The 12,709-nt window shown below is 46.3% G+C and overlaps 2 protein-coding genes and 1 long non-coding RNA gene across 3 annotated transcripts; 1 reads left to right on the forward strand and 2 right to left on the reverse strand.

Annotated features, from left to right (window-relative positions):
* LOC120698279 (putative receptor-like protein kinase At4g00960) lies at window positions 1-3,250 on the reverse strand. Its single transcript, XM_039981813.1, has 7 exons — window positions 2,345-3,250; window positions 1,908-2,051; window positions 1,684-1,814; window positions 1,371-1,581; window positions 1,030-1,267; window positions 723-849; window positions 1-600 (listed from the first exon to the last, which is right to left on the reverse strand). The coding sequence occupies exons 1-7, from the start codon at window positions 3,183-3,185 to the stop codon at window positions 298-300; spliced, it is 1,995 nt and encodes a 664-aa protein (XP_039837747.1). The 5' UTR covers window positions 3,186-3,250; the 3' UTR covers window positions 1-297.
* A 3,244-nt stretch (window positions 3,251-6,494) lies between these two features.
* Window positions 6,495-7,556, forward strand: LOC120698282. Its single transcript, XR_005684790.1, has 2 exons — window positions 6,495-6,754; window positions 7,270-7,556. It is a non-coding gene; the product is annotated as an uncharacterized LOC120698282 (long non-coding RNA).
* A 337-nt stretch (window positions 7,557-7,893) lies between these two features.
* LOC120698281 (putative disease resistance protein RGA1) lies at window positions 7,894-12,709 on the reverse strand. Its single transcript, XM_039981815.1, has 2 exons — window positions 8,528-12,709; window positions 7,894-8,457 (listed from the first exon to the last, which is right to left on the reverse strand). The coding sequence occupies exon 1, from the start codon at window positions 11,909-11,911 to the stop codon at window positions 8,552-8,554; it is 3,360 nt and encodes a 1,119-aa protein (XP_039837749.1). The 5' UTR covers window positions 11,912-12,709; the 3' UTR covers window positions 7,894-8,457; window positions 8,528-8,551.

Raw genomic sequence — 12,709 nt, forward strand, 5'->3', positions numbered from 1 at the left:
ATATTTGAAATTCTAAGTATTTCTTATTGTCGAGCCATAGTAATTGCATCTATTAAAGAAACTAGAAGAATTAGAAAAATGAGTTCAAACGGAAGATAAAAATCGTTGCTAAATGAATCCTATTTTGTTTAACGTTATTTATGAGACCCTGTTCTACTATTTGGTTTGATCTTGTCGTCCAAAGAATTCCACCCAAGCTTTCCGACAAAACCTTGAAATCACCATGGATAGCTCTAGTACTAGTGCAAATTCACTGAGAAAAAGCTGCACACATCAATCGACGTCTTCATCCAACAATCAACGCGGCTCCAATTCAGAGACAGAAGCTTCATTAATCGTCAATGGCTCCGGAGCGGCCGGCCTCGGCCTCTCTCCAGGTCCAGGGATCACGAAGGCAGGCTTGGTTGGCGCCGACATGGTCACGATGCGGTGTTTGAGCATTTGGAGAACGGACGCCATGCTGGGCCGGAGTTGCGGATCCTCCTGGATGCAGAGCAGCCCGATGTGGATGCACCTCAGCATGTCCTGCCTGCCGGGCTCGTCGGCCGGGTAGCCATCGAGCAGCTGGGCCACGCTCCCAAGGCTCCAGCGCTTCCAAACCTGCCCTTGCCCGGCCAGGCGGCGCCAATGCACAAGAATTAAAACTCAATCTCCATATTGCAGATTTGCAGTAAGCTGCTATTACGCTAGCTCAAACTGTGACTTGAAATGTTACAACTTACAGATTCTACGAGATCTTCTTGAACACGCTTGCCGGTGATGATCTCCAGGACAAGGACGCCGTAGCTGAAAACGTCTGACTTGGAAGAGAAGATGTGGTTCTCAACATACTCTGGTGCCATGTATCCACTGCATCTCGAAGACGACTCGACTTGTCAGATTGTCAGGTGATACGACTAGATGGTAAAAAATTCTTTGCTATTGCTGGATTAGATGGTAAAAAAAGAACTTTGCTATTGCTGATGGAAATTGGAGAGTGGCACTTGTGCTGGAGTAGAAAACAAAAGGAACTGGAGGCACCAAACTTACTAAGTTCCAGCAACGTGTTCTGTGTTCGCTTGGCTCGCATCGATGCTAAACGACTTTGCCAGGCCAAAGTCCGAGATCTTGGGGTTCATGTCCGCATCAAGCAAGATGTTGCCGGCCTTGAGATCGCGGTGGATGACCTTCAGCCTTGAATCTTCGTGAAGGTACATTAGCCCTCTGCCGATCCCTTCGATGATCTTTTTCCTCTGGCCCCAGCTTAGCTCCTGCTGACTTGCAGGACCTGAAAAGTATGGTGTACTTCACTTAGCAAACAAAATGACCAATCGAGTGACCTGACACGAGACGACAGTAGGACTGTGTCCATCTGATTCATATTCATTCACCGAAAATGAATTTGTCGAGGCTCTTGTTGCTGAGAAACTCGTAGACAAGGAGCTTCTCTCCTTCCTCGATGCAGAAGCCGAGCAGGCGCACCAGGTTCCTGTGCTGGAGCTTTGCAATCAGGACGACCTCATTCTTCATCTCGGCGTGCCCTTGCTGCGAGATTCTCGCCAACCTCTTCACTGCAATTTCCTGCCCATTTCCTAGCGTACCCTGAAGAAAGCTGAGGTCAGACCATAATATGTCTCGCGAGAGAGACTGTTAGGCATGCAGGCAGTATACTCAGTAAATTTCAGGCTAGAGGATTAAGATTACTTTGTAGACAGGCCCAAACCCGCCTTTCCCGATCTTATTTTCTTCTGAAAAGTTGTCAGTGGCAGCTCGAAGAGTGCTCAAATCGTACTGGAGCGGGCCTGAACTTCTCATTTCTTCATCATCTCCATGTCCTGTTTAATTCACAAGAGGAAATGAAAGATTCAAGCCTAAAGGCTGCGTCAATTGTTCGTCAGATACGCTGATGACGTTGCTTCAGCACTTACCGTCTCTTGCAATCAGCACATGCTTGTGTGCTTTTCTGTTCTTGCAAATACAGACAGTAACAATAACAAGCAGCAGCAGCGCTATAGCAGCAGGAATTGAGACAAGGAGAGCTGTGTTCCTGACCGTGCGGCTGCTCCCTGAACCTGCCGTAGTGGAAAATAAAATTCAGAACCGAAGCTGTTTCGGCGTTCTTCGAATATCACTCGTCATCATATAAAATTTACATTATAAAAATAAAAAAATAAAAGTAAAATTATTGGTTAAGGATAGCAAAGTTTTTTTTTTGAAAGGATAGGATAGCAAAGTTTAAAGCTTGATACGCATGTGCATCTTAAACAAGTGGAAGGAGGCAGTACAAGTCTTAAGCAGTCAACGCTAGGGACGGAAGGGAGGGGAAGACCGCAGAGGCGCAGAGGACCGAGAGAGGTTGACTGACCTGTGCTACGTGGGGCGACGGGGTAGTGGTCGCTGCCGTTGACGAGTGGCCCGCCTCCCGGCGCCGGCGCCGGCGCCGGGGACATGGCCGCCTCGGCGAGCTGGATGTTGTAGAAAGGGCCCACCTCGAATCGGACGGAGCAGCTCCAGAAAAATATGCGGCCGCCCGACCTCCCGGGGCAGCAGTCCGGGATTATCCTGACGGCCTTGGCGAGGCAGCTGTGGCAGTCGTCGCGGCTCAGGTCCTGCGTGCACCGCGCCATGCCGTGGATCTTCTCGTAGGGCGTGTGGTTGACGGCGCCGACCGCGAACATGCGCGGCGAGCCGTACGCCTTCTCTGCGAGGCCGCTCATCAGCGCGCCCAGCGACGAGTTGAAGTCCGGCTGCGCCGCCACCGCCGCCGCCTTGTGCGGGCTGCACACGTACGTCGCGCGCGACGTCTTGACCCTGCCGAAGAAGCTCGCGTTGGAGAGCCGGAGCAGGCAGCCTTCGTAGATGAGCACGGCGCTCTTCTGGGCGGGGCACTCGGCGGCCATGTCCCGCGCCGCGCCGTCGAGGCACGAGCGGCATTCCGAGGCGCTGGCGTCGCCGCGGCACTGCGCGAGGCCGTACGCCAGGTCGGGCGGCGCGGCGCCGGTGACGTTCTCGGCGAACCCGGAGGAGGACGCGGCCGCGGCGGCGGGGAGGGAGGAGAGGATCGCGTCGCGGTTGGCCTGGAACGCGCTGCCGCGCGTGTAGTTCGTGTTGTACGAGCAGGCGCTGGTGATGTAGTACCCAAGGTCGTCCGCATTGGTTGTCGCGGGGAGGAGGAGCAGGAGAATTAGTGGGAGAAGGCTGTTCATGGCTGCTGCTGCACAAAGGCAACTTCGGTGCTCATGCAGGGCTGCTTCCTATTCCTCTTTAGAGGGAGGATGCATGGGGTGTATGTACACGAGTACGATGAGCACCTCCTGCAAGTGGCCAAGTCGGCACGCGCTCGCAGGTCTTACGGGACCACGCGCACGTGCCAGGACTGCCTGGAGGACCACTCATGCAGGCCGTACGAAATTTGCCATTAAAATATAAAAAATAATCCAAAAACAATATTTCAGGTAAAAAAAATCAGCAAAAAAACACACAGATAAAATCACCACTTTCCACTGGAGTGCGCATTTTTTGCATCAAACAAAATTTATACAAACTAATTTGTGTAACATAATTATATAAAGCATATAAATTAATAGAAAATATTAGAAAATTAAACAATTATAATTACATATAAAATAATTTATTAAAACAAAAAAGACAAGAGAAAATTCTGAAATTCAAAAACAAAAACACAAATTTTGAGACAAAAATCAGTGAAAATTACAAAAAAAACAAATCGAGACTTAATTCAGGAAAATTCAAAAGCAAAGTCGATTTTGACCACACAAAATTAAAAAGAAAAAAGCATAAAAGAAAAAGGAAAAAAAGGAAAGAAATCCAGCCTATTGGACCCTGCCGCCATGTATTGAGCTCCCGGGAGCCGACTTGCAAGGACTCAGAATCCTAAATGTGTCATCCTTGAGGATTTAATCTAGCCTATTTTGAGTATTGTCTGCATGCATTTGAATTTGAACATATGTCTTGTGCAGAAACTTGCATCGTTACTATAGGAGACGTGCTAGGAATTATTTTGGTAAAACACTATTCTTCAATTCATTTGAATTTTGGTGATCTTCCTAGATTACAGGAAAATTAAACCATCTCCAGACAAAAAAAAACATAACTGAAAGTCTAAAAATAGCATTAGGGGAAGAACTTTCATTTCAAATCTATAATGGCTATGATGCCGATTCCAAGCTAATTAGGGTTTACTTGGATTATAGCATCTATATACCCAATCGATGTTATTTTTGGAGCCCTTGAAGACCATCTGTTAAAGTTTGACATATTCGGATCACAATATACACCTATAATATAGATGGGAGCACGTATTGCACCAGCCGCGTATTAGGCTACTTGCACTGGATACTGTAAGCAGTACGCTTCCCAAACCTGCAGTACCGCTATAGAGTAAAATTAGCCACAGTGGGTACTGTTTAAACAGGCATGCCATCTTCCCGGACCGCCTCCCGCACTCGACATCCAGGGGGTATGGGCGAGATGGTACCCGGTGTGTGCTGGCCCCTTCGTCCTTCCCGCCCCCGCCCCATCCACCATGGCTCGCGCGGACACGACCGGAGAGATAGCCGCCACCGCCAGACCTCCATGGCCCGGCCTCGTCCTCGCAGATCTGCGCCGCTGAGACCTCAAGGTCAGGGAGAGAGTAGAGAGGAGAGGTCCAGCAGAGCTAGAGGCTAGGCCGCCGTGCCTCTCCCTCGACATGCCGCGCCGCGGCTACCTCACCGGGCGGCATCTTCACCTCGGCGCCACTGGGCCGACGGAGCTCGAGGCCCGGCCACCGTCCCTCCGCCTCACCGGGCGGCGTCTCCACCTCGGTGTCGCAGGCCTGCGGAGCTTGAGACCCAGTCGCCTCGCCTTCGCCTCGCCACGCCACGGCCCCCTCGCCGGAGCGTCGGGAAGGAAGGGAGGGAGCCGCAAGGGAGGGCACCGGCGATGGAGGGGGCTCCACTGTGCCATCCCGCGGGCCCGCCACCGCATTGCGCGCACCCCTCCGCCCCGCGGGCACGCCATCTCGCTGGAGCTCCGCCGCGGGAGAGGGGAGGGGGAGGGTGGAGGGATCCGGCCTGCCGCCGGGATTCGGCCCGTGCCAGAGAGGGAGGGACGAAGGAGGGGGACGGCGCCGCACGGCGAGGGAAAGGAGGGAGGAGGAGAGGGCGGCGATGCCCGGTGAGGGAGAAGGGAGGGAGGAGGAGGGGCAGCGTCGCCCGGTGAGGGAGGAGGAGGGGGCGGTGCTGCATGGGTTGGAGATGGGGAAGACAGAGAGGAGGGAGGGTGGAAGGAGAGAGTGACCGGTGAGGGAGAAAAAAATAATTCTAACGTGTGGGTCCACCTCTTGACAGTTGGGATAGTATAGAGTATAGAGATATAGAGGATAAATGAGTGTGGAGAAACTGAGTATAGAGGAGAGAATCTTGATGATCAGGCAAGAATATTTGTTTTAGAGGATGAATTTAGAGTATGACAAGTGCAGATAGCCTTAACTTGGGTCCGCCGCTGCATCAATGGTTGCTATGTGTTTTAAAGTTTGTAAATCGAGCTAATTAACCTGTTCTGCTTTTACTTGATCTTTTTGGCATGAACATCTATCAAACTGACAGTAATTTCAGCCCCCCCGTGCTCTGAAGTTTAAATCTCAGATGCATCTGAAAAGTTGTTTCATGGGACGAGACTTTATCAGAAAAAAGGCCTTTGCAAGCAAATAGAAACAGGAAAAGATTGCGAGAATTCTAAACTCTGAAAAGTTGAAGACCTTGATGTTCTTCAAGTTTGAGAGGGAGGGATGTTAGGGATGATGGTTGGACGGACCCAGCGATCGATAAAGACTAGGGCTAAAACTATGAATTAGGCTCCATGCTTCCTTTGTTTATGGATTGGGCTGTATGATTATGGGCCTAAACTAACCGTGAGTGGATGTTAATGGGCCATGACTAGGGCCACAGCCCGGGTGGCCTTAGTGGTAGACCCGCCACTGACGGTGACAGGGATAGCAGGGGAGTAGATTGGTTGGGAGCACAACTGCTCGAGTTGTTTCACATCATTTGGACACGCTACACATTCGAGATGTTATAGTGTTGTACTGTGTACTTTCTTTATTCATAGATGATAGTCTTATTTAGAATAGGTACAATGACCAAGGTAAAAAATACTTATCATTTCTATTTATTCTATTATTATTTACTTAGTGAAATGAAGTAATCTTTAATGTTTAAATCTCGTGAAAATATATGGTCTTTAATGCTCCTCCAGCATGCGGCTAGTTTTTATCACACTGCGACAAATCTACCCAATGCAATTTATGGATGTTTGGCCCAAGAGGTAACAGGTGGATAGGCTCAAATAAGACTATCAATCTTAAAATTTTTAAATTTTGAAATAGGATAATTCTCTACTAAGGGAAGGGAAGGAGTACATTACAAACGTAGAGAATTGGCATTTAAATGCTAGCCTCACGTATGTATAAAAAAAATAAATATCCCCCGCTGCGGCGATGCCCTGCAAACACCACGCCGTCCACGCGTAACTACGCCGCCCCGCAGCCGTTTCGGCGCGCGTCACCGTGCTCCGGCCGGTCGCCGCCGCCACTGAACTGGTGCCCTGGGAGGATGAGAGAGGAAGAAGTGCGACCAATGCAAGGCGCCTTTCGCTTTGGAGACGGTGAGCTCGTCGGGGTACCCCGCCCACCCCACCCTCCGGGATTTGCGACTTGCTGATTCGTAGGAGACCCCTGGTCTGTGGTCTCCATTTGTTTCCTCCGAGAGACGAGGTTTGTTTTTTTTTGTTTTTTTTTTGACGCTACTGGCTGCCACACACAGGCCCCAGTTGCTTTGGGGGAGGATCACGATTCGATAACCTTTGTTTTCTCTCACCAGATTATTGGTGAAGATTCGGCACCCCTTCGAGAGTTAAATTAGAGTAGTGGTAAAAATCTCTGTATTACAAATTTACATTTAGATGCGTTCGTTCTCATCAAGGGGATTGGGGAAATGAATTTGGTGAAAACGGGGAGTAAAACGGTTTTTTAAAACAGAATTTTTGGTAATGGCTAGATCTTCAAAGTTGCAATCACATTTGACTGAGTACCAGGCGAGATCTTTTTTGAAATTCTGGTGTTCTGAAATCTGAAGGAAGAAGAAGAGAAAATAGGTGGAAATTTCAGGATAAGTGTAGTCAGAACATATACTAGCTGATACTGTAACTCGTCGTTTGTTGTCCCGCTCCGCCCTTCAATTTCTGTTTTCTTGTAAATTTGCTAACATTTTTTTGCAATACAAATTCCAGGCTGGCCTAACAATACATCAGCATTGTCGTAAAGACATTCAGAGTCCAAATGGTGATATGTAAATAAAGAAAATAAGTTATACAATTTAGAATTCTAAATCCTTTTTGGATAGATCTTACATATTCAACAGAGAGCTGCAATAGCCAATAGCTTCAATACTCAAGTACCCGATATTTAGACAAATATGTTACTACCCTGGATTGTAATATAGTATACTCTGTAAACTTGCTGCTAGGCATGCACTCATGAATAATTTGCTTGTAATACAGTTAAAAATCTTCTTTTTTTCTTTGGTTTCCTGAGAAGATATGATTTGGCCATGGTGGGTGATCTGAACTAAACAGTTGCTGACCAGGTAACTTTTCAAAAACATGAAACATTACGCTTTGATGTTAGCAGTGGTAAACAGTGTTATGCTTTGTTGGTTAATTTTAGTTTCTTTGTTATACTGTAAATGACTATTTCTCCAGTTGTGTTGTTCTAAGGTATAATGCTGTGTTCAAGCCCAAAGTTTGCATGTGCTATAATGCTGCTGATACTGGGTTATATAATTGTTCTTACTGTTTGTGGCGTGATAGATAAAATACATTCAAATCTAAGTATGTGCTAACGTGAAACGTGGATGAAATAGGGAGTTTTTTTTTATTAAGACACGGACATAATCTTGCCAGCATATATTAATAAGGAGAAGTTAGAATTACATGCACAAGGAGCGCAATGAAGTCCCTGCCTTGCAGACCACAAAGCTGGGTAAATAGAAGTAATTGATTACTCACTAATGGGCTTTACAACTAGGGGCTTAAGCAATTTGTCGCCCGCCGAGCACCAATTCCTCACTTCATCCTGGATCTTCCTACCAAGGCTTGTATGGAGATTTCTTGCCATATGAAAATTCTCTTGTTTCGCTCTTTCGAAACACTCCAAATGATGAGAATTGCCAGCGAATGCACTGCAGTTTTGGTTCTTCCTATGACAGCGCGGAACCAGTCAATAATGCATGAGTAGGAACTTGGCTTGAAACAATTGCAATCCCGATCGCCTCCCAGATTGTTCTTGTGACTGGTTACTCCACACAAAGGTGGAAAGCTGTTTCCAAGTTCCTTTCGCGCAATGCATAGAAGTAATTGTTGACCCATTCGCGCCATTGCAGCATGTGCACGGTCCACAAAAAGGGAGTATATAAGCAGCTACCAAGGATAGATTTTAGTTCGCTGTTATATGTACAGAACAGAAGCACAAGATGCATCTAGTTCGTACCTCAGTCGTATTGTCATGATGCATTCAGGATGATCTTCTTCTTATGATCCATTCAGTCGTCATACTATCGTCTTCAATCTCTATGGTTGGTACATGAGCAATTTTATGCCAATCTTCTCCCTGGCAACTCTTTGTTAGCAGCGGGCATTCTTTGATGTACAACTCTTTCAGTGTTTGTGGGAGGGCCTGTTCTGGCAAGCATGGTATAAGAGGACATTTCAATATGGTAATAGCTGTTAAACATGATGCTTCTTCTAGGCCAGGAGGCAAGTTTCTCAGGTTGCTGCAATGGAATATCTCCAACTTTTGCAGAGTGGCAGGGAGCTTTACTGGAAAATAATGAAGGCTGGCACAATTAGTTATGGTGAGATTTGTCAATGAGGAGATCTCATCAAACTCTTGAACAAGAGTATTAATTAGATTGGAGCATGCACTGATGCGCAGATCTTCAAGGATGGAGGGCAGCAAGCTATGCGCTCGGGGTGGTTCCAGCTTTGGACAATCATAAATATGAATACTCTTAAGAGCAGTGAGGCCTCTGAATCCTTCAGCTGGCAGGTCAGTTAATTCTGGACAGCCTGTGATGATTAATTTCTGGAGCGCCAATAATTTCTGGCAAAGCAGTCCATGCTCTAAGGATGTAAGGTTTGGGCACTGGTGAATCTGTAGGCATGCCAATGATGGTGGAAATTGAGAGCTTGGAGTGTGTATTTCTGGAAGAATAGTGAATCCTGTTTCAGAAATTTTGAGCTTCTCTACTGATGATGGGAAAGATGGGAATTCTGCTAGTAGTGGACAGTCAATCACTGCAAGTTCTGTGAGCGTTGGAAGCAACTGACCATCTTGAACAGAAGTCCACGTTTCTAGATTTGACATATCTTCAAATACAAGTTCCTTCAGTGATGGAAACCCCTTAATTCCACTGGTTCCTGAAAATTCTTGGTTGATGTGAATAATGCCATGGAAGCCCCCAATATCTAAAAATTTGAGTAGGGGCAACACTCCAAGAGCTGGTAAAACTGAACAGTTTGTACAGTCAGACAGGTGGATGGTTTGCAAGTGAGTGAGTCTACTTAACCAACTTGGAAAGTAGAAGCCTGCAAAGGCCTTGACTGTAAGCTCACTGAGTTCATGATGTGGTTGGAGGTATTCAAGTATTTGCATGTCCTTATCTGCTTTTTTCGAAGTCAAGCGCCTCCTATCAGACCATACAAGATGCAGAGTGTTGATGTTTGACTTCTTGCTTAGCGAAGCTTCATTTGCCTCTTCCGCACTAGCCACGTTCTCGAGATTCTTGATACAAATATGTCCAACGATCCCCTGCATCTCTTTCAATTCACTGATCTTGTATCCTTTGTCCTTACGGACAACAAATTCTTCCAAATGTTGAAGGCAGGCCAAGTTCCCTATTCCAGCTATGCCAGCTATCAATTCTGCTCTTGCTTCTAGGCATCGCAGATTTACAAGATTGGTTATGCTCTCTGGCAGGTAATCTAATACATGGCAATGTTGCAACTTTAGTGTTTGCAAGCTGAAGAGTCTACCAATGGATGAGGGCAGCCTTGTTATGCCAGTGCCAGAAAGATTCAAATATCGAATCATTTTTAAATTTCCAACAGACTCTGGCAGCTCAGTAATGTCTCGTCGGTGCAAATCAAGCACGTGGAGGTATTTTAGCTTGCAGAACATATCTTTGGGGATAGAACTTGTCGTCGATTTATATCCATTTAGCAGTAGAAGTGTGCGAGCTCTCTTAAATTCAAGAAAAGCTTCAAATGAAGTCCAACTTCTATTGTGACAAGAGAATGACAGATGCCTAGCACTTCTTACAGGGCTTCTTGGAGGGTCCTCAAGCCTTATGCACTCATCGATGGAGACAGACTGGGCTAGGTCATGCATGGCATCATGCATCACATATCCATCTTTGTGGTGTTGGAAGAACGACCTGCTTAGTAATTCATCAAAATAGCTACTCCCAATGTCTTCCAACCTTCTCCTTCCTTGAGTCTGAATGAACCCAAGGGCCATCCAGATCTGAACTAATCTCCCCCTCTCAAACACATAATCTTTGGGAAAGACTGAACAAAATGCAAAACATTGCTTCAGTATGGCAGGCAAATGACTGTAACTCAATCTGAGAGCTGGCAGTATATTGTTCTTGTCTGATGGCAGTTCCCATATTTCACTCTGTAATATGTTTTTCCAATCATCCTCTATATACCTGGTACATAATAAACTGCCTATTGCTTTTGCAGCTAGTGGCAAGCCTTTCAGCTTCTTCACTATGTCCTTGCCTATTATTTCCAATTGCGGGTGTGCACTGGAGTCACCATCAACAAATGCATGGTTCTTGAACAACATCCAGCAATCATTGTCTGATAACTGCTTTAGATGATAAGGAGCCATCCCGCCCATTAGTTTCCCCACATCGTTGTTTCGTGTTGTAACTACAATCCTGCTTCCCTTTTCCCCAGTAAGTAAAGCACACCGATACCTGTCCCATTTTTCAGGATCCTCATTCCATACATCATCAAGGACTAGAAGAAATCTTTTACCTTGAAGCTTTTTTGAGAGGTCTTCTTGAAGCAGGTTCATGTTTGTTGTGGCCGATGAGAACCCACTCGCGACCGACTCAATGGTTTCCTTTGTAAGCTTCATTTCATCAAAATTTTCAGAAACACACAACCACAACCTTAAATGGAAGTGTTCCTTTACTCTTGCATCATTGTAGACAAGCTGTGTTAGAGTGGTCTTTCCTAGTCCCCCCATACCCACTATGGGAAGAATGGAAAGGCTGGCATGATTTGAGTTATTAGGAGTCAGCAACATCTTCACGATGGTTTCTTTATCTTTTTCCCTTCCAAAAACACTGGCGTCATCAATCAGTGAACTTGTCTTGGGCCTCTCTTTAATCTCCTGCCTTTCAGTCCCACTAATTATGTTCGAACTAAAAATCTGCCTTTCTTTGACAAGCCTATCAAGCTTCTCCTCGATCTTCCTTATTTGTTGCACTATCTTGCGGTTAAATAAACAATTATCCAAACAAAAGCAGGAGAAACAGCTCCTAACCTTCTTCAGATGGTCATGGTTGGACGGATCTTCTAGTTTGGACTGGAGGGCCTCAGCTGCATATTCATCAAGCAAGTCATCCATCTCATACGCTACTTCCTTGAGCTTGGCAAGCCAGCTGCGTGCGGCCTTGTCCTTCAGTTGCCGCTCCTCGGCATCTTCAACATGAGCTTGAATTGTCGACAGGCTGCTCGATAGGTTCTGCAGCTCCTCCTTGACGTCTGGAGGGAATTTCAGCTCACCAATAGCAGCTGAAATCACTTTCTCAAAAAGTACCTGCATGAAGGCAGACAGCACAGCTTCTCCGATCGGCATAGTTATTTTCCCTCTTTGGTTGTCTACCGTCTCCCTCCTAGTGATGCAAATGGGGAAACTGGTGAAGGACGGGGCTTGAGGCCACACTTAGTTATGTCTCTGCCATTGACTCAGAAGTCGTTGCTCTTGGTACCAGTACTTGATAACCAATAAAAATCAGAAATTGTTTTTTTTTGCCATGCTAATGCAACAGCTGGCAAACATGTTCTAGAAAGTATTTTTCTGATTGGTGACGGATGTTAATATTGCACTCAATTAGGGTCCGGTTTTATATTTCATAAAAGTGATCCATCCAACACATGTGTTTCTCTGACTTGTATAATTTATTTGAGTTGTTTGATATGTCTCACTCCGGTATTTTTGTTTCAAGCACAGCGAGTATCATTCCTCGCTGCCGTGCATAATTTTGCTTCCTCGTATGAACTCAATCGAAGGAATCATCCTGGCAAACTTCCTGGAAGGACCAACGAAAGGAACATGTTGGACTATATATAGTCCTTCTACTGTCACTAGTCAACCATGGATGGCCGGTATTGGACGGAAAATCTTGGAAAGCAGATCTGGCTACACGCTGTTCAGCACTCGGCATCATTGCCGGAATCGTTAGGTGCACACAAGTCTCCTCAGCTCAGTGGATTGGAACTGGTTTCTCTGCAATACCTGATGGATGAAGGTGTGTGCTTCGTTACACTTTTCATGCCTGCTAGACTTTTAAGCCTTTTTTGGGGGTTAAATGTCAAAAATTCAGGAGTCAGACAGTCAGGTCTTCTCTTATGTTGCTGTTTTAAGTCAGTTTTG

This window comes from Panicum virgatum, chromosome 3K (assembly GCF_016808335.1).
Source record: "Panicum virgatum strain AP13 chromosome 3K, P.virgatum_v5, whole genome shotgun sequence".
Classification (NCBI taxonomy): Eukaryota; Viridiplantae; Streptophyta; class Magnoliopsida; order Poales; family Poaceae; genus Panicum; species Panicum virgatum.

Coding starts and splice junctions, on each gene's coding strand:
- LOC120698279 (XM_039981813.1), bottom strand. CDS start 3,185: ATGAACAGCCTTCTCCCACTAATTCTCCTGCTCCTCCTCCCCGCGACA. Junction 1,815..1,907: donor TGTGCTGATTGCAAGAGACG/GTAAGTGCTGAA, acceptor TGAATTAAACAG/GACATGGAGATGATGAAGAA. Junction 1,582..1,683: donor GGTTTGGGCCTGTCTACAAA/GTAATCTTAATC, acceptor AGCTTTCTTCAG/GGTACGCTAGGAAATGGGCA.
- LOC120698281 (XM_039981815.1), bottom strand. CDS start 11,911: ATGCCGATCGGAGAAGCTGTGCTGTCTGCCTTCATGCAGGTACTTTTT.